Source organism: Stenella coeruleoalba (assembly GCF_951394435.1).
Source record: "Stenella coeruleoalba genome assembly, chromosome: 14".
Lineage (NCBI taxonomy): Eukaryota > Metazoa > Chordata > Mammalia > Artiodactyla > Delphinidae > Stenella > Stenella coeruleoalba.
In genome coordinates this window covers 21,012,051-21,034,578 of record NC_137160.1, presented here as the reverse complement: position 1 = coordinate 21,034,578, position 22,528 = coordinate 21,012,051, and the positions used below count along the sequence as shown (strand labels likewise).

The window sequence follows — 22,528 nt, the reverse complement described above, 5'->3', positions numbered from 1 at the left end:
GGGCTGCAGAAGATGTGTAAAGCAAGAGCAACAAAAGCACAAAGGAGATAATATTTTATGCTGCTTGAATCAGAGGACATGATGGTAGGAGAGCTCCAGCCAGGAGATTTCATTTGAATTGGATTTGAAGGATGAATGGGCTTCAAATGGGCCAAACTGAGAAGGAACTGAGTCAGGAGAAAGTAACTCCAAGATAATCAAAATAAAGCAAAACAAAATTGATGAAAGTCAGAATGACAAAGGTAGGGATGGATAGGGTGTTGTGGAGCTGAGTGACCCATTGCAGATGAGTGCATAAAGGTTTGGGCCACATCTTGAAAGTCTTTGAATCTTGTCCCAAGGAATGGAGATTGTATTAATGATAGAATGGCAGCCAGCATGATGTTTTGGGCACGGAGTTGACAGACGATGTATGTTAGAAGAGTATCTCTGTCAACGGAAGACAGAAGTGGGAGGACCAATGACAAAAAACTAGGAAAAGCTCTTATAATGTAATACATTGTAAGTAGGAACCAGAGCAGGGGCCAGATCCGGGCACGGGAGAGTATAGCCTAACCAGAGTCAGGTTCCAATGCATACTGCTTAAGGGTGCATTCCATGCCACCATGTTTGACTCCCTGAATCAAAATGTATCAGCATCTACAAAGACTTTAAACAAAACGCCTCATCTCAGCAAAGCAGCAGAAGTATTGTTACTGGGTCAGAATGTATGCTTGTAGAACACAGGAGTTATTTTCCAAGAAACCTCAACCAGGTAACCCAAAGCAACCAAGAACCAGAATTTACAAGAAGGAGATGCTTCTTCCTAACACACTCTTCTTGGTCTCCATGTAAAGGTCGAAGAAAGCAAGCTGCCTACATCTTTTTCAGCCAGCAGAAGGAGACAGACTTTATAATTTATTCTCTATGTGGATGTTCAGTGAATGAATCTGCAGTGAATGGATTCTAGAAAGCCCAGGTGATTTACTTCCTTTACTTCAGTCAACTTTATCTTGAACTTGCCTGAACCCCACACTGCCAACCAACTCAGAGTCAAGGAGAAAAGAAATGGAGTAATGAAGCTCTGTCTGACAGTACATCGACCAACACAGACCATGACGCTAAGCTCTGAGGATTTGAGGGGTAAATTATGTCTTCAGAGTTATAGGAGAGAACTTCATGGAGAAGCAGCCTGGGCCCCTGCTGCTTTCCCAGGAGTGGTTGGTGTGGTGACAGTCGCGACACCCGAACACAGTAACTGGGCAAAGTCCTGACGTCTACTGTCCTTCAGAACCTAGTGTGGTATCTGCCCACTTACAGAGGATCATGGGCTACAGGGGGCTAATTACTAACTGTCTAAACACAGAGATTATGGGGAGTTTACTTTACGTGGCTGGCATTGCCCTATTGTGGAACCAGAGAAACAGGAGTAACAAACTGCCCTTCCAAATTTAGATTCTACTTACTTGTTGGGAAATGATTTGCGCTGGTTTGTTTTCAGCTATTAAAGAACAAATGGGGTGATCAAAAGCCACCTGCGAATCTTTGAAGACATCTGTGAAGGGTGACATGGCAGTAAATGCCATTGTCTTAGAATGCATTGGTATCACGTTTGATGTTGCCCCAGTGGGACCCAAGAAAGCATCAGAGCTTGCACCTGAGAAACCTGAGGCTCAGATAAGTTGAGGAAGCCAAGACAACCACCCCAGGCTTAAAACTCTTGAATCCACTCCACAGTCTACATAGCATTTTGATGTGACCTCAGTTTGATAGGATAAGCAGATTTCTGAAAATTGGCACATAAAATGGAAATGTTTAGGTTAAATTGTTGTTTAAAACCGTTAAGAGCCCACATTGAAGAAACTAGTGGTAAATCTAGGGCAGTGCTAGCGTCTGGTTGGAGGAAGGGCTGAGATCACTACCATGGAAGTGTTTTCTAAAGATGCTTTGTTCATACTCTTAACGCTGAGGAAGTATCAGTTGTCCATATCAATGAATATAATTTTTTTTCATGACCATTAGTAATCTGGGATATTTTTGGAGGCTGCTGGAGATTATAAGAACCTAAAACTCCCTTCCTTGTAATAAAATCCAGCATCCCCTTTTACATGTGAGTAATGTTTCTATTATATGATCTTAGACATTCTTACCTGGACATGCCCAGATGTTCTTGCCTCTTTTTCCTTTGAAGAATGCCTTTTCAAGGGGTTATGCCAGCATGTCCTAGAACACAGCTATTTCATCTAAATTATTCAGTAGTTATAAGAATAAAGTCAGTTGTGAAAGCTGTCCTTCCTTATAGATACTCAAGGAGTTTGGTATGCAGATCTGACCTTCAGTGACAAATATGTTGCTTGAAGGTTTAGAAAATACATCCTGAAATGACTCATAACAGATGATAATTACACTCATTCTCCCAGTGGTTTCTGAATGCCCAAGTGTCTCTTCTTTCCCTTTAGGAGCTCATGTCTTCTACGCAAAGTACCCATGATCCAAATAGGCCCCTTGTTTTCCCCTATTGTTGAATGATACCAATACTGGCTCTAGAGGATGAAATCCCAAATTTCATTCTTAATGGTAATATTCATTAACTGTGAGTCCTTTTAAAAAAATGTTGTTTCTTTAAATCTCACTTTTACGTCTATAAAATAATGATAATAAAACCATCCTATTTATATAAAAAGAGAGGCAATGCATATAAAAATTCTGCTGAAAGAAAATAATATGCAAAACTATCTACATCCACAAGGCGTACAATCTGATTATGAGGGTTTTCTTTTAAAAAGCAATCTATTGGCCTGGATCATCTTAGTTTGGTAGAATAGATCCGTGTGATGTGTGATACATGGGAGCCCTATCTGATGTTTCTTACTCCTACTTACAGATAGGTCGCTATTGAATCCCACCCACATCCCTCCCTCACTGTAAGTCACAATTCAGCCTTGCAGCAAATTAACACAGTACTTGTAGAGGGATACCTAAACCTTGGGCTATATCCAGATTCATACAGGGTGTTTTTTTGTTTGTTTATCGTGGTAAAATATACAAAACGTAGCATTTACAGTTTTAACCATTTTTAAGTGTAGAGTTCTGTGGCGTGAATTGCATTCACCTTACGGCACAACTTTCACTGCCCTCTATCTCCAGAGTTTTTTCATCTTCCCCAACTGAACTCTGTATTCATTAAATACTAGCATCCCATCCCTCCCTCCACCTTGCCCCTGGTAGCCACTCAGTGTGCATATTTTAATTATGAGCGGTAATGGATAAATGAATGCTAACCGCTATAACAAGCCCTCAAATTTATAATGGCTCTAATCTGTTTGACTCTGTAAAGTATTATAGGAAAAGGATGTTCCCGATTGACAGGCAGTTCTTCTCCCAGGTCTTCTCCAGAATTCTTGCAAAAATTTGACTTCTCCATCATCTGTGTATGGCTTCCAAGGTCTGCCTGCCACATATGTGGTTTTTCAAGGCCAGGCCTGGAATCAGCACGCGTTGTGTACACTCAAGCTCATTGATTAGACCCAGTCACATGGCCTCATCTTGGCTTCAGGGGAGCCAGGACATACAGTCTAGTACATGAAGAAGGAGAAATAGGTTTGAGGAGGATCCAGCCAGTCTCTGTCATATCAGTCAAATTAAGAGTGTATATATGCCCGGCAATCACTATTCATGCCCGTAGAACTTTGTTTTCACTTTTCTCTTTGGAAGCTTACTTTACCCTGGCAGCAAAATAGGTTTTATTTTAAATATCTCCCCAAACAAAATAAAACTGAATGGTAAAATTAAAATGAATATATAATTCCACTGAGATGTAAGAGATATCATCTAGACGTAGAAACCTTAAGAAACAGTTAAGTGGCTAGAAGGAACTCTTTCTTCACATTCGATTGTGCGAGACCAATGAGGATATAAATGTCTAGAATCATGTGGGTCCTTAAAGCGTACTTCAGGAGTTCCGGTTCTTATATGTCAGCATCCATATTCGTAGGATTTGTCTTCTCTTAATGTGAACTATAAATCTCACCATGATCAGCAGGTTAATTCATTTGTTTGGAGCCCTCTGAGGAAGTTTTTAATTGGAAAATAAATTGGACACATGTAGATGTGGCTTGAAGAAAAGGCAAGTAGACACGTGTTCCACTTTCTCCTCATGAGGAAGGGCATCTACTTCTTTCACTAAATTGCACTTAACGTAACCACAGGACCTCAAGCTCTGTACACATCAACACTTGGCATCTGCCTTTTCCTTTCCTACAATGAAGGAAAATGCATAAATGCATTTGTTGACAGTACTGACAAAGACTGGCTTGTGGAGTAATCAAAACCCTGATTTCTGTCATTAGCTGAATGTTTACAAAACGCATCTTCCTGCCTACGTTCCAGACGCTTCTTCTTATTTTACTAGCTCTTTGTTATGAGTTTTGAGACTAAATTGTAAAGTGTCAAGGGAAAAGACTTTCGTATGCAAGGTTCATGGGAATGGCATAAACTTGAACTCCCCAGAAACCCTGCAACATTTATTTGTAGGCTCTTCCAGTCAGTTTACATCCCATAGTAAGCCTTCGAGGTCTTGCCTTACATGCAGAGTCAACAGGAAATGAGTGAGCAACCTTTTGGTCTACCTTACTGCTGTTGCTCATTATTATTATTTTTAATTAATTAATTAATTTATTTTTGGCTGCGTTGAGTCTTCGTTGCTGTGCGCGGGCTTTCTCTAGCTGCGGAGAACGGGGACTACTCTTCCTTGCGGTGCGCGGGCTTCTCATTGTGGTGCGATGGCTTCTCATTGCGGTGGCTTCTCTCATTGCAGAGCACAGACTCTAGGCACATGGCCTTCAGTAGTTGTGGCTCACGGGCTCTAGAGCTCAGGCTCAGTAGTTGTGGCGCAAGGGCTTAGTTGTTCCGCGGCATGTGGGATCTTCCTGGACCAGGGATCGAAACTGTGTCCCCTGCATTGGCAGGCGGATTCTTAACCACTGCGCCACCAGGGAAGCCCCTCTCTTGCTCATTAAGTAAAGGCTGTGGCTAAAAGTATTCATGTGGGAATAATCTTTCCCTGCAACTTTTATTTCCTAGGGAACGAGCAGTGAATACATCCCAGCCTGGGTCCCTTCAGTTTACTGTGGGAAACCTGAAGCCAGAAGCCATGTACACCTTCCGAGTCGTGGCCTACAACGAGTGGGGACCAGGGGAGAGCTCTCAGCCCATCAAGGTGGCCACTCAGCCTGAGTGTGAGTATGAGACAGGAAGGGCAAATTTAGAAAGCATTTGTTTTCGTTGGCGATATCTTTGAATCCTTTCATAATAATTTATTGAGGTGACGGAATGGAAGGAATATTTCTGAAGCAACATGTTTAACCCGAGGGTTTTTAAAGGTAAGATAACTTTAACAAAATGGCCTTCCCACTTTGGCCATATCTCCATAATGACAAATTAACAACTATCAAGGCCTGGTCCATCCACACAGTCTACATGTTCACTCCCGAGTAAGTGACTGACTCTACCCGCCAGTACTTCATCATCAACATTGGGTTTCAGCCTCCTGCATTGATTTTTTCAGATTTTTCTAAGTTTGTCTATAAAAAGTGTAACATCAAAGGAGAAGAAAAATGGCATAGGACTTCCCAACACAGGGATTATTCAAGAACTTACTCATGCACTGAATGCCCTTAAGAAGCTTCCAAAAGTGAATCTAGATTTAAGAAACGTAAAGAGAAAATCTCTATTGGGCAATCTCATTGTCCTTTAACATAAATCACTATATTAAGCTCCATGATCACAAAGTAATGCAGCTGAATGTTATTGGACCAAGTTATAATTTAGCGATTTGTACTTTTATAAAGGAACAGCCCCCAAACTGTACATTTGAAAAATATTTCTGTATTGTACAAAATTTTGATTTTTCTACTAAACATCTAATTTATTTGGAAAGATTATTACCGATGAGTAGTCTGCTAGCTTTATTTGGTTCAGAGTTTTAAAAAATTGTGATCTAACAGCTAAATGACATGAAGGACTACTTGTAACAAAGTACATTATTTAGAGATTTAGACACCTAGTTTCATCTACTCCTGTTCTGTTTTTGTTTTTGTTTTTTTGAATGATGCTATTTTATCTGTATTCCCAACCATTTTATTTAAAACTATATTTAACTTCAAAATCACCTCACATGCTTTTGGAAGAAGGTGAAGTAGAAATCAGAAAGATTTTCATTGGTACATATGAGAAAATAATCTTTGGACTAGGTCAGTTCTTAAGGATTTGAAATCAATATGTTGAAGAAGAGCAACAGAGACGTAGTCTGGCAGCTGGTATCATGCTCTGCACACTGGGCAGAATCTCCGTTCCTTCTTCCACTCAGCCAACGCTACAAAGACCAGATGAGGACAAATTGCAATAAAGTATTTGTTGGGGGTGGGGTTATGACTAAGCTGGACAAGTCTTAGAGATATTTGCCTCATAGAAATAAAACCTCACATAGCATCTTTAAGGGCATAGTAATGTACAGGTTTCAGATCACATAAAAAGAAATTAAATTGAGTTATTTGTAGTGAGGTGGATGGACCTAGAATCTCTCATACAGAGTGAAGTAAGTCACAAAGAGAAAAACAAATACCGTATGCTAACACATATATATGAAATCTAAAAAAACAAAACAAAAAAAGTGGTTCTGAAGAACCTAGGGGCAAGACGGGAATAAAGACGCAGATGTACTAGAGAATGGACTTGAGGACACAGGGAGGGGAAAGGGTAAGCTGGGACAAAGTGAGAGAGTGGCAGTGTATATATGGACATATATACACTACCAAATGTAAAATAGCTAGCTAGTGGGAAGCAGCCTCATAGCACAGGGAGATCAGCTCCGTGTTTTGTGACCACCTAGAGGGGTGGGATAGGGAGGGTGGGAGGGAGGGAGGCACAAGAGGGAAGACATATGGGGATATATGTATATGTATAACTGATTGACTTTGTTATAAAGCAGAAACTAACATACCATTGTACAGCAATTATGGTCCAATAAAGATGTTAAAAAAAAATGCAGCCTCCCAGGCAGGACAGGCTAAATAATTTGCAGGACCCAGAAGCTACAGTAGAGCGTTAAGCCGTGCTCCACGGGGGACCCTCCTAAGCGTGGGATCTTGTGCAGCTTCGTTAGTCGTACGCCCACAAAGCTGGTCCGACTTCCAGGTTTCTCTTCTTAAGAATGTTTTGTTGCTGTTTGGATTGAAATCATGAGATAATGCTGATTTCCACTTTGCAGTGACTATGTTCACATGTAATTTGAGTCATCAATTTCTTCATTGACTTTTTTTTTAATTAATTAATTTATTTATTTTGGGCTGTGTTAGATCTTCATTTCTGTGCTAGGGCTTTCTCTGGTGGCAGCAAGCGGGGGCCTCTCTTCATCACGGTGCGCAGGCCTCTCACTATCGTGGCCTCTCTTGTTGCGGAGCACAGGCTCCAGACGCCCAGGCTCAGTAGTTGTGGCTCACGGGCCTAGTTGCTCTGCGGCATGTGGGATCTTCCCAGACCAGGGCCCAAACCCATGTTCCCTGCATTGGCAGGCAGATTCTCAACCACTGCGCCACCAGGGAAGCCCCTCTTCAATGACTTTTCACAGATCGTATATATACAGAATCAATAACTTTTAAGAATATTTGGTATTTTAATCAATAAACTTGAATAAAAACAAATTAAGTCAAAATATATATTTTTGAACATGGTATATGCCATGTTGTATACAGACTGATAGTTGAAAAACCCATAAAAATTCTGTAAAACAATCTTGTTCAATTTTCTCATGGCAGAACTTAAACTTTAAAAGAATGTTCATTTTCAGAAGATCCAATTTCTATGAATCGTCTGAATTCTTCACTTCCTAATCCAACTATTATCCCTGGAATTGTTTTAGTGTACTTTTCAAGGCTGACTGGCTATGATTACATTACATTTCTGATGAAAATTCTACATAGTCAGTTTCACTTCTAGGACTGAGCAACATTATTTTTCTTCTACCATTATTTTTAAGTATCCAGTTTGAAAATCAATATCCAGCATTTTTTTTTTTTTTTTTTTTTGCGGTACGCGGGCCTCTCACTGTTGTGGCCTCTCCCGTTGCGGAGCACAGGCTCCGGACGCGCAGGCTCAGCGGCCATGGCTCACGGGCCCAGCCACTCCGCGGCACGTGGGATCTTCCCGGGCCAGGGCACGAACCCATGTCCCCTGCATCGGCAGGCGGACTCTCAACCACTGCGCCACCAGGGAAGCCCCCAGCATTTTTTTATTTCACATTTTTAAAAACAAAGGGACATTTCCTAGCCAAGGGAAGGAAAGTCTTTTTCATTTGTATACTGACTAGTAATAACGCCTCATTTCATTAAAAACATTACTCATGATACATTTTTAGTATAATTAATCAAAAAAATAAGTGTGATTATTTGTATTACACATATGGCCTTAACCTTTATAAAGTACAAACAATAGCATAATTCAACTTACAAGTGTGTTTAATGAACACCCACTGTGTTCCTAATACTGTTCTACACTGTCTGACAGGTTAAGAAAGCACATGTGTGTAATGAAGTAACAGCACTTAGGGCTCTCAGAAGCTTCCTGAGGAAGCAAATATTTTAAATATGTAACAGCAACAAAACAAGTAAGGAAACCTGTAAGAATTTGTTAAATGAAATATTAAAAGTCTGAATCACAGATTGGTTTATGAGCCCATTACTTGTGACGGCCGAGGCATATGATGCCAAGAGCTCAGCCTCTGTGTACCGGTGCCAGATCGAATCTCGGAGACAGAGTTTTGGGCAAAGTAGAAAAGAATAGCTTTATTGCTTTGCCAGGCAAAGGGGAACACAGCAGGCTCCTGCCCTCGAAAACTAAGTGTACCAACCAGGGAGGATTTGCTGAGGAATTTTATGGCAGTGGTTCAAGGGTGGGGTTGCTGATAAGATTAGGGTGTGTACAGGGTTTAGGCTCTTTAATCTTGTTTCAGGTAATCTTCTTGATGAACTTTCTAGTCCCTTTAGTCTGGCCTCAGATGGTCTCCTCTGGCATAAAGAATGCTAACATCTTCATTTGCTGGGTTTTAATTCTATAAAGGACTTAAAGGCAGTGTTATGTGTATCCCTTGAGGCAGCAGCGGGACCCTGCCCCAAGGCTGCACTATTGTTCCTTGACTGTTCCTCCCTTGTCTCTACATCCCCTCCCTTCCCAGATTAGCAACTGTTCAAATCTGCCCTTTGGATCTCAGGGAAGGTCATGGAGGCTGGAGTGTGTTCCCTACAAGAAACGAGGGACATGAAAATGCTTCCATGCCCAGGAGCCCCGTAGGGTCCTGCTCGGTCTCACATATTGTCTAGGTAATTTTTTATGCCTTAATCATATTGTGCTTACCTCCTCAAATAAGTGCTTTATTACAAAGACAGCTGCTTTGGTCCTTTGTATATACCTTCCATTGTTCCTCATTCAGAAAGCAGTCTGAGAATTTATGTAGAATAACTCACTGGGTGCTGGTTTCTGTAAGCATTTACTTTGCTTAAAAATTAGCATAAATGATGATAAGGCATAAAATAAAAACTAAACACCTAACTGAATAAAAGGTTACTTGTTGGTATTGTTGTCTCATATAAGTTATCTTTCTCCAGAAGATGAAAGTAGAAAATCATTCTGGGTTTGAAACATTGAAAGTATCTTGAAGTTTTTTTCATTAAGGGCAGTGATAGTGGTCTTACAATGCTAACTGTATTTTGGCCTTTAATAACACCTTTGTTTTATTAAATCACCTCTCTTCTTACCACTGTATGGAGTAAGGATTACTTCCTTTGCAGGCCATTGTTTACTTGCAGGGTGACCTGATTGTGTTTCATTAAGAATTGGATAATTGTCCTTGGATAATTAATCTCTTGCTGTGTAGATAGGTAGATAGGAACAGTTCAGCCTAGATAAACAGTACTTTAGAATATCTTTTACATGTGCAAAACAGTAAACTCCTTCAATTCATTTAGATTAAGAGTATTGTGTAGCTTACTCGCTGTCTTTATTACAGACATTAGGATAAATAAATTATGTTATCAGGACTAATAGGTACGGCATGTGTATTTCATCTTCTGTTGTTAACACAAAATGCCATTTTAGCAATTTAAAAATATTTCTAGGATAAGGAACACTTCATCTTCTCCAAACCTGCTCAATAATACACCAATTCCTGAGTAAGATGGAACACCTTAGAGATCCTGTGCTTCATTTCCTGCTCTCCCCACTCCCCCCCACCTCCCGTCCCACCCCCTCCCCTCCCTCCCCTTTCTTTTCCCTACTCTTTCTTCTCTCTCGACTTCTTATAAGCTCGTCCTTCTGTGTTTTTAGAGGAAGTTCAGAGGCTGATTTTATTACTTGGTTAGAATTGCAGAATTTAGAGGCAAAGGTGGGGGGACGTTTTCATTGTTCTCTCACTGACAAAATGATCTTATCTGTTGAAAATGGGTCTCGTCTGGTTAACATTTGCTTGCTCGTTTTATCACTGTTTTTCCAAATGTGATGTAGTAATTGTACACTAAAATGACATAGCTTTTATACAAATTGAATTTCAAGGTTTCCATATTATTTGAAAATAGCAACTCTGTTATGAAAACCATATTCTCAAGGTATAAACACTGATGGAAAACATGTCTGAAATATAAATCAGCCAGCAACTGTTTCTGAAAAGTGCACACGTACTGCAGTAATCATTTAAAGAGATCAGCAGCCCAAGATCCAGTTTATGAAATAATCACCCAGAATACAAAGGCTTGATTTATAGGAAGGTCTGTGTCTCCTGATTATATCTTCCTTTGGCTAAACCCTTGCTCTTCCCTCTGCCTTTATGGTGTATAATTTCTTTGCTGTATTATCAGCCAGATTTAAGTCCCTGTGTGCTTAAGACTTGTCTAATCTTTTCATACCACATGTGGAGAATTTTTGAATTATTATTTGGGGTCCTTTAAGATGCTATTAAGGCAGTTTAATCATGAAGGATGTTAAAATGGACCACATACTGGCTGGAGGCTTGAGTTAGAATGGGGAGCCTATTTGCTAGACCACAACCCAATTATCCACAAAACCCTTTTATAGTTAAGTGTTGTAAGTAATATTCTTAGTCCATTATATTCTTTACACTGAAAAGATGAGTGAAAGCAACCCCCAAATCGACTTTAGAATATATTATACAGAGGAAATAGGACTTCCCTGGTGGTCCAGTGGTTAAGACTCTGTGCTTCCACTGCAGGGGGCACGGGTTCGATCCCTGGTCAGGGAACTACGATCCCACATGCTTCGCTGTGCAGGCTAAAAATAAAAACAAAAACCAAAAATACTTTACGGGGCTTCCCTGGTGGCACAGTGGTTAAGAATCTGCTTGCCAATGCAGGGGACATGGGTTCGAGCCCTGGTTTGGGAAGGTCCCACATGCCGCAGAGGAACTAAGCCCTTGCGCCACAACTACTGAGCCTGTGCTCTAGAGCCCGCGAGCCACAACTCCTGAGCCCACATTGCCACAACTCCTGAAGCCTGCGTGCCTAGAGCCTGTGCTGCACAGCAAAGAGAAGCCACCGCAATGAGAAGCCTGCACGCCTCAACAAAGAGTAGCCCCTACTTGGTGCAACTAGAGAAAGCCCACACGCAGCAACGAAGACCCAAGGCAGCCAAAATAAAATAAATAAATTTTAAAAAAGATAATTAACTGTTTAAAAAAAGAATATATTATACAGAGGAAATAGACATATTTGCCTTTTTCATCTGTCCCTGGATTTTTTTTTTTAATTCTAATAAAGCTCTACTTCTATGGTTGTTATGGGGGGTACTGGAAAGTCTCTGAACATTATGTCTCCAAACATTACTATCCATATCCTAGGACAAGTTCCTTAATCCTTGAAACCTCATTGTCCTTGATTATAAATTGGAGATATGAATGATTTACCCCTCCTCCTCCTGATGCCAAAAGCGCAGCCTCTCTGTGCACCGGTGCTGAATCGAATCTCGGAGACAGAAGTTTTGGGTGAGGCAGAAAAGGATAGCTTTATCATTTTTCCAGGCAAAGGGGGACACAGCAGACTCCTGCCTCAAAACACTATGTATCCCAACCTAGGAGGATTTGATGAGGAGTTTTAGAGCAATAGTTCAAGGGTGGGGTTGCTGACAGGATTAGGGTGTGTGCAGGGTCTCAGGTGGTCTGACTCTTAATCTTGATGAGCTTCTCTGGTCCATTTAATTTTGCCTCAGGTGGTTTCGTGGCTGGGCCTCCCTTGACCACCAACTGTTTGCATCTGCCCTTTGGAACTCAGGGAAGGTCATCGAGGCAGGAGTCTTGCCTACAAGAAACAGGGTCCAAAAAGGCTTCCGTGCCCAGGAGCCCCACAGGGTCCTTCTCAGTTTCATTCCCAGGTTGTAAAGATGAAATGTGATAACATATGGGAAGCCCCTGAGTCTTACCTGGCATCTAGTAGGCACTCAATAGAGAGAAGTTCCCTGCCCCTAATGGGATCAAATGGAAACATAATTCCAACTGCCCTGCACTGACAACCAAAGTGGGACACTCTAGAGTAATCACTAAGGTAATAAGGCTTGATTACTATGCAATCAGCCATTTACGTATATTATTGCTTTCCCCCTAATCATCCCCTCCCTCTTACTTAGCACGCTATTGTAGACTGGTTTGTTGTCTAATTTGCCTCTTGTACATCTTTGCAACCCTAACTAAAATTTGAAGCTTTATGAGCAGAAAACACTCTATTATCCCATAACATGTGTCACAGCATTGCCATTTTGCGAATAGCTAGCTGGTTAACATTTGCTGGTAGAATCTGATTTGTACTTAATTGGTGGTGGAGATGATACGTATCAGCAGTGTTTATTCATCATGATTCTATAAATTAAGCAAGCCAAGTAAATTACAGTTCTGGCTAGCTAATTTCTTGTATCACTTAAACTGGTTTCCAATTACTGACTGCAATGCATGGTAATTTGAGTGAATATTTGGGATGACTGTGGAGGAGAAGTTGACCGTGAGCCAATCAGCTGGTCCAGTTTTGTGGTCGTGTACGTGGCTATAGACTAATAGTAGAAAGAAAGAAATATAAGCACTGATGTTTCATCTTTTTAGGTAACACACAAATGCTGGTATAATTTAAATATTCTCTCATTGCAAAACATGTTTTCAGGTATTACAAGTATAAGATGAGAGACATTAAAGGCTTATGGTATGGTATCCCCGGCAACGAAAGCTTAAGGAATCCATTTGGATTTTTTTTTTTTTTTTTTTTTTGCGGTACACGGGCCTCTCACTGTTGTGGCCTCTCCCGCTGTGGAGCACAGGCTCTGGACGCGCAGGCTCAGCGGCCATGGCTCACGGGCCCAGCTGCTCCGCGGCATGTGGGATCTTCCCGGACCGGGGCACGAACCCGTGTCCCCTGCATCGGCAGGCGGACTCCCAACCACTGCGCCACCAGGGAAGCCCCCATTTGGATTTAATGGTCAATTAGCGAGGTATTATATCTTCTACAATGATGTATATTACTGGAAGAATTAGAGGTAGGCTTGTGAGTGTGGGTTGTTTAATCACGTTAGAAAAATTGAAAGCAAAAGGTGAGTCATTCTGTACTTATTCATTCAGGTAGTCAGTCATTCAAAATGATTCTTTTGTGCTATGTCCTAGACTTCATGGTCCCATACAATCACCATTACTACATGTGCCTATTTACATTTCAATGTATTGATGTAATATAAACTCTAAAAGGCAGGCACACTAACCACATCTGTCAAGGTAACACTTAAAATTTAAATAAAATTGAAAACTAAAAATTCAGCACCTCATTAGCCACATTTCAAGAGTTCATATATGACTGCTGGCTACTGTATAGGACAGCACAGAGAACATGACCATTATTGCAGAAAGTTCTATTGGGCACCCCTGATCTAGATGCTCTGCTAGTACATGAGGGTACAAAAGCAAGTCAGAAAATGTCCTGACTCCCAAGGAACTATTAGTCTAGTGTAAACTATTTTAACTAAGCAGAACTCATTAAAAAGGTATTTAATAGATTAGTCCCCTTTGAAAGTTGAAAAAGTTCATTATGTGTTGAATTAATGTGAAAGATTAAGTTTTAAAAGACCAGAGAATCTAGATCTGAACATATTTTCTGATTAGTTTCTCAAAGCTCCCTAAATATTTTCTCAGATAAAAAAATATATATACATATTATATATATTTATATATATAATATGTGTATATATATATATATATATATATATATCTTTCAGTGCAAAATTAAGGATGAAGGACAAAGATGACTTGTTGTTTGGATTAATCAGTGGTACAGCATAATTCAATTCCCCTAAGAAGCCTCTACTGGTTCCTTGTTACTCTCTCTGAGCACAAAGCATAATTCAAGCTTCTTCCACTGGTATAACCAAACATCTAAAGAAGCTATCTACTTGGTGAGAAAGTATAGAGAAAAAAGCTACAGATTTCTGACTGCTATTAGGGAGTGTGAAGAAAGATGACAAGAGAGTGTCATAATAATGAGAAGTTCCTGGAGAGTATGGGTATCTAGCCTGGGATAATGAGCTTCCAAAAAGGTAGATTTGTTTTGGGTTTAATTGCCTCGTTTGGTTATGTAGCTACTGAAAAGGAAAGTAGGTTGCTTGGTAAACTGAATTAGAGCAAAATAGAGCTTGAGCATCATCAGGGATATTGTCGTCATGCTGCAGCAGCCAAATAAAACTCTACTTCAGAGATAAAACAGCTGAGCTGAGCTCTTTTAATGGGACTCCTTCAGTCATATTGGATTCTGTGGAAAGCTGGTGTTCATGAAGTGAAGAAGAGTAAAGACACACAGAGAATATAGCATTTTTACTCATATGTATTTATATATTCTCTCATCTTGACAGCCCTTTTATCTGAATGGTCCATAAGCAATTATTGAGCACCTACTATGTGTCAAGCCTTTTATAAGGTGCTGGAGAGATAGAAGGTAAAATAAGATGGGCAGAATAGTATCCAAAAGTTTAGAGATGAAATTTTTGAAGAAAATATAGATAAATTGTTCTAAATCATACTGTGGGATCAAATTTATTTCCTCTTTTTTTTAACCTAAAGTTAGGATTATAAGATATTAGCATATAAATAATATATAATTTAATACATATATACATACATCTATATACACACATATACATTTTGTGTTTTAGTATGAAACATGATAGTACTTTTTAGAAAGTAGCACCTGAAGAAATTTATAGTTGACTATCCTCATGTGATACCCAACCCATAAAGAGTGAAACTCATTTTTTTTTAACATCTTTATTGGAGTATAATTGCTTTACAACGGTGTGTTAGTTTCGCTTTATAACGAAGTGAATCAGCTATACATATACATATATCCCCATGTCTCCTCCCTCTTGTGTCTCCCTCCCACCCTCCGTATCCCACCCCTCTAGGTGGTCACAAAGCACCGAGCTGATCTCCCTGTGCTATGTGGCTGCTTCCCACTAGCTATCTATTTTACATTTGGTAGTGTATATATGTCCATGACACTCTCTCACTTTGTCCCAGCTTACCCTTCCCCCTCCCCGTGTCCTCAAGTCCATTCTGTACATCTGCAACTTTATTCCTGTCCTGCCACTAGGTTCTTCAGAACCTTGTCTTTTCTTTTTTAGGTTCCATATATATGTGTTAGCATATGGTATTTGTTTTTCTCTTTCTGACTTACTTCACTCTGTATGACAGACTCTAGGTCCATCCACCTCACTACAAATAACTCAATTTCATTTCTTTTTATGGCTAATATTCCATTGTATATATGTGCCACATCTTCTTTATCCATTCATCTGTCGATGGACACTTAGGTTGCTTCCATGTCCTGGCTATTGTAAATAGAGCTTCAGTGAACATTGTGGTACATGACTCTTTTTGAATTATGGTTTTCTCAGGGTATATGCCCAGTAGTGGGATTGCTGGGTCATATGGTAGTTCTCCTTTTAGTGAAACTCATTTTTAAATCACTATTTTAGGGACTCTTTTAACTGCAGGTTATAGTCTGCCTACTCTGAAGTATCTTATGTGCTACACAAAAGGATAATAATTTGACTTTAACTCTTATTCTCTGATTCCAGTGTTCCTGCATTGTTATATTGTTTTAATAAAGATATTATTTCTACTTTGTAGGAACACAGCTGAGGGGAATAATACCTACAACTATTCCCTGTTCTGTGAAAACTCTTTTGGGTCTCAGCCCAATCTTCCCACCTTGGGAAGCCCCATATCACATCCAATATTGAGTTTAAACTGGGCCAGAATTTCTGACCACAGGATGTTTGACAGATACAGGGGATTTCCATGGGTTGAAATTGAAAGATTTTTAAGATGAGGCCACACAATTACTGCTTTCAATGTCCGATGTTAAAATTGGAGTCAAGATGGTGCCACCAGTGTCCAAGAGGAAATGATCATGGCCTTTTATTAACTGGAAGTCGAATAGTGGAACTCTGAGCCCGTGATTAATGCAGGTAGCCTGCTCATTACCACCTTATTTGAATCTGTAATTAGTGTTCCGGGTCTTTAGAATGGAGGAGAGAGAAAGGTAGTTGAGAACAAGCATTCAGAAATCAGATTGGATTAGAATTCTGTCATTTTTACTTACTAGCTGACTAGGGTGAGCTGGTTTTGCTAAACCACAGCTTCCTCATATGTAAAATAGGGAGATCTTGCAGGGATGTTGTAAAACTTAAAAGAAAAATCCGTAAAATGGGACAAAACAGTACATCCTCAAATGATTATCCTGAGAATTCAATGAGGTGTTTAGCATAAAATACTTAGCCTGCTCTCTGGCACTTTTTCAGTCCACAATTAATGCTATTATAATCTTGCATTCCATCACTGCTGTATTCTGATTATTCTCATGAAGTCATGTTCCCTAACATGCACATAATTTGTTCATTTCTATCTATGGGCTGCTGACATGTGTTTGAAATGCTCTCTTTCTTCTTTAGGCTATTTCATAAGTCTCTTGTATTTCGATTTTACGATTTTATTTAAGATTTTAAAAGCAGAAAGCCCACTCTGGCTAATTCACCCCATGGATCCATCTGTTAATCTGCATAAGCTCATTTTTCCCGCTCCAAATTTGTTCACGTCTTTCATTCATTCATTTTTTTCTTTCAACAAATAGTTATTGTGTGACCCTAGTGGACTACCCTGTATTTCTCAGCACTGGGAGTTCAGCAGTAAAAAAAAAAAGACAGACAAATGTTTATCTTTATGAGGTTTCTACTCTAGCAATAGAAAGGGACAATAAACAAATAAAACTAAAGCATGCAGAAGAATAAACTAGTTTAAGGAGATAGAGAATGAAAAGGATAGAGGTGATTCTAGAAAGGAAAGTCAGGAGAGCCTTTCTGAAGAAGAGGCATTTAAGGGGACCTGGGAATGAATTCGGAGGGATGCCAGCAAAGACCTCGGGCAGCCGCATTTTAGGCAGAGCCAACAGCAAGTGTCAAGTCCCTGGAGAGGAAGAGGAAGAGGACCCCTGTGTGGCAGCAGAACAAAGAAGAGGGGGAGTGAAGAGAGGAGTCCACAGGTAGCAGGGCCCAGACATGAGAAACCTTGAAGCCACAGTAAGGAAGGTGGATTAGTTCTCAGTGCAGAGGCATCTGCGCAGGAGGGGGTGACATGATGTAATTTTCATTTTAGAAGTGGGAGCTAGAGAGGAGGCTAATGTGTAGCACAGTCAAGAGATGTTGGGGGAAACTGTAGAGCTATGAAGGGCTGGTAGGATTCAGGATGCCTTTGGAAAAGATGAGACTTGCTGCTGGGTGTGGGATAGGAGAAAGGACAGCAGTCAAATTTACTCTTTGATGTTAAGCCTCAGAAACTAGGTGAACTGTGGGACCATTTTGGGTTCTGAAACTTGATAAAGAGCCAGCTTGGAGGGTGTGTGGGGAGGGGAGAGACATGAGGGACAAATCAAGACTTTTTAAAAAAATATGTTAGGTTTGGGCTTCCCTGGTGGCGCAGTGGTTGAGAGTCCGCCTGCCGATGCAGGGGACAAGGGTTCGTGCCCCTGTCCAGGAGGATCCCACATGCCGTGGAGCGGCTGGGCCTGTGAGCCATGGCTGCTGAGCCTGCACGTCCGGAGCCTGTGCTCCGTAACGGGAGAGGCCACAACAGTGAGAGGCCCGCGTACCGCAAAAATAAGTAAATAAATAAATAAATTAAAAGTTAGGTTTGATGTTAAATGGATTCAGGTTTTATTTATTTAATTAGACTGTAAGTTCACAGAAGGTGCCCAACATTTTGAATAGAAAAATAAAACGCCACATACTGCTAGCCAACGGCCAAGGTCATGCAGTATTTAGCTTCTTATAGTGGCAAAACTGAACAGTTGTTGGAGTAACAGGGGCAAATTCTCCATGTTGTCAACTATAAAATATCTGTGCCCTACATGTCCCTGATTCATGTGTTACAGGGATATGCACAGTGCCATGCTCAGAAGACACTCAAATATTTGTCAATCACAGAGAAGCATCCTTCTTAGAAAGCATCCTGGCAGGCCAGTGAAGTGTAATTTGATTGGCTGATCCCAGAAAGGGAGAATTGACTAAAAGGATGCCTCAGATGCACATCCCAGTCTTCTTGCTGCCAAGATTTTCCAAGAAACCAATCCAAAGGGGGCTAGTTAGTGCCAAAATAAGTGTTAGCCCAGAACCAGCTTGTTTTCTGATATGTCCTTTGCCTGTGTTCATTAAACAGGAGATTGAATTCTAATAGGATGTCTATTCAGAAATGACCCAGATGTTGAGTCACCTTGTTCTCTGAGATGGCATCAGGATTTTATCAGTGGAAGCCTGGTTTATAGGTCCAAGTAAAGACTGCAGAATCCACAAGGAGTTTGCCTTTCGGTTTGTAATATCCCTTTTCTTTACCCTTTTCCCTGTCTTGGGAAATCTTATACACCCCGTTAACTCAGGGTACCCAGAATCCAAAACATTCACCCAGTGATCTGAAGCATAAAGTCAAGTTCATAAAGTCTATTTGAGATAGCTGATTTCAATCATTGAGTTATACAAAGAATAAATTTGGGGATCAGGGAGCTTAAGGCCAGTCGTAGGATGGGTCAGTACACAGCGGGTATCACCAGGCCTATATCTATGTCTAGATTGCTCATCCAGGGTTATTTATGTTAGATAACTCTGCTTACAAAAAATCTGTTTCCTCATTTTGAAAATGGATGTAACACTAAACCAATATACGAAATACCTGGGTTCTAGACTGAGACATTCTCTGTATATTGCTGTTATGTGTTTGAGAAGGTCACTTACCTTTTCTGATTTTCAATTTTCTCTCCTAAAATAGGGATTATCCTGCCTGTGTTAGTTCCCTGGGGCTGCTGTGACAAAGTGTCACATGTTGCCTGGTTTAAAACAACAAAAATGTATTCTCTGACAGTTCCGGAGACTAGAAATCTGAAATCAAGGTGTCAGCAGACGCATGCTCCCTCTGAAGGCTTTAGAGAAAAATCTTCCCTTGTTGCTTCCCGGCTTCTGGTGGTTTTGGCAATCCTTTGGCACTTTTTGGTTTATAGGTGTATCATCCAGTCTCTGCTTCCATCTTCACATGACCTTCTCCCCTCTGTGGCCATGTCCCTTTGTGTCTTCTTTTTTTTTTATAAGGATGCCAGTCGTATTGGATCTAGAGCCCACCCTAATCTAGTATGACTTCACCTTAATTTAGGTAATTATATTTGCAAAGGCCTTTCTGGGTACGCGTGAATTAGGCAGGGGGTGGTGGATGGGGGAAACTATTCAACCCAATACATAAACTTCCCTAAAAATCATATAGATTGTTAGTAAGTTTCCAAGTAATGTGGATGAGGACTGAGAAAACTATTATATGCATATATATATGCACACACACACACACACACACACACACACACACACATATATACATATATGCATACATATACAGACATATTTTTTTTCATTTTTATTGGAGTATAGTTGATTCACAATGTTGTGTTTCAGGTGCATAGCAAAGTGAATCAGTTATACATATACATTTATTCACTCTTTTTTAAGATTCTTTTCCCATATAGACCATTACAGAGTATTGAGTAGATTTCCCTGTGCTATATACAGTAGGTCCTTATTGGTTACCTATTTTATATACAGTAGAGGGTATATGTCAATCCCGATCTCCCAATTTATCCCCCCCACCTTACTCCCTGGTAACCATAAGTTTGTTTTCTACATTGACTCTGCTTCTGTTTTGTAAATAAGTTCATTTGTACCCTTTTTTTAGAGAAGAGTTAACATCTATCCTACTCAAACTATTCCAGAAAATTGCAGAGGAAGGAATACTCCCAAGCTCATTCTATGAGGCCAGCATCACCCTGATACCAAAACCAGGCAAATACATCATAAAAAAGAAAATTACAGGCCCATATCACTGTTGAACATAGATGCAAAAATCCTCAACAATATACACATTTTTTAAAAATTAAGAAGCTACCTTTTTCATTTAAAAAATAATTTCAGTTATTGCCTCTCAAGCAGAGAAATATTAAAAGTACCCTTAGTTCCTTAAAATCATATTTGATATGATTTGTTCCTACCTTCTTCCGCTCTCCAGAATTCTAACCCTGCCTTGTAGGCTGTAGGACACAGTACTTTCTGAATATTAAGGACTGCGAACTGCTTAGGTGGCCCGAAGCGAACTAGCAAGTGAAAGAAATCAGCTGAGTAACAGTTTGCAGAAGCTGCCAGCATGAGCTGTGACAGGCACTGGCCACACCCTCAGATTTCCACTGTTTGACCTTCAGTTGATGAAAACGCCGTGATCTTTTACTTGGAACATTGATGGCAGCACCTTGGCTTTGGTTTTAACAGCTACGGCCCAAAGCATTAATTGCATGTCATCACCTTGAAATCTTTCAACTTCAGCCCATAGCAATCCCCTGTACCTGTGAAACATCCTGTGAAAAAGAATTTTGGTCCAACCTAACTCCTCCATTAGCTGTGACGAAATTAAATGCGACAAAACTAACACTGTCAGAGTTGTGATGAGAACATGGCATGACATTCCTACCACAGAGCTAACGCAGGTCTGTGTGTCAAGATTAGCCGTGATAATTTCAGGGAAATGGAAAAACAGTTACCTGAAAGCTAACTGCATTTGAACAATTCTGTAATGAGTTAAAATTCTTATTATTCAAGAAAACATGGCCATAACAGTATAATATTTAAAAAATCCCAGCATTATTGAGCTTATGCCAGTCTGAGTAAGTTACGCTAACCCCCACGCTGAAGAACATGCTAGGGACATCATTTCTCCTCCCTATTGTAAATCACTTGAGCTTAACCTTCAGTCTGCTGTCTGCTGAAGACTTGATTCAAAGTCTTCTCCTACTACCTTGCAGTGAAATAAAAAAATTATTATTATCACTTCCATTCTTCAGAGGGACTGACTTGTAGTTCAATCTAACCAAATGCTTAGGATCCCCAGAAATGACTTGATGCCCCTTCTGGGTTATGTTTCATCATTTAATATAATTTTAAACCACAAATAACAGTGTAATAATAGATTGAACGTATCACTCACATCTTAGATTATGCCAACAGCTTGATTAATTTTATCACTTGGAGTATGATTTGTTCTCTGTCCTTTTGATAATTTAATGTTCTTACAGTAATTTTGCCACTCTCTTTGGAAATACTAAATTTTCTAGGGTTTGTTTGTTTTTTTTTTTTTTTTTTGCGGTACGCGGGCCTCTCACTGTTGTGGCCTCTCCCGTTGCGGAGCACAGGCTCCGGATGCGCAGGCTCAGCAGCCATGGCGCACGGGCCCAGCCGCTCCGCGGCATGTGGGATCTTCCCGGACCGGGGCACGAACCCCTGTCGCCTGCATCGGCAGGCAGACTCTCAACCACTGTGCCACCAGGGAAGCCCCTAAAGTTCTTGAGTTATTCTAGTGGCATTTCTTACTTCTGTAGTGTTGGGTATGGTAACCACTAGCCACAAGTGTCTGTGGAGCACTTGAAATGTGGCTTTTGCCGGAATTGAGGTGTCCTGAGAGAGTAAAATCCACACTGGCTATTAAAGACTTACTAGAAGCAACGTGAACTATCACATTAACACATTTCATATTGATTAAGATTTGAAGTGACTGTATTTTAGATATATTAGGTTATATATATATTTTTTTTAATTAATTTCACTTATTTCATTTTTACCTTTTTAATGTGGCTACTGGAAAATTCAAATTACATATGAGTATTCATGCCTCACATTATACTGGACAGAGACGACTTTGATATATTCCCTATGTCTTATACCCAGCCACAAGGAAGTCAGAAAGATTGCCAATCTGATATTAAAATGAGTTTTGGAGTTATTGAAATACAATGGTTAAACAAATCCATCTTCTTAAATATTTCTGAATATTATCTAAATAGCGTCATGTTTAACCCCTATTTTCCTTATTTTACTCCAGATTTACTGAACATTA

General features: G+C 40.1%; 1 protein-coding gene across 1 annotated transcript in view; it reads left to right on the top strand.

The window, feature by feature from the left end:
* Positions 1-22,528, top strand: part of DCC (DCC netrin 1 receptor) — a 1,193,354-nt gene that overhangs the window by 828,184 nt on the left and 342,642 nt on the right. Inside the window, 1 exon segment of the mRNA XM_079943413.1 lies at positions 5,062-5,216. Within this exon segment, the coding sequence (XP_079799539.1) occupies positions 5,062-5,216 (155 nt within the window).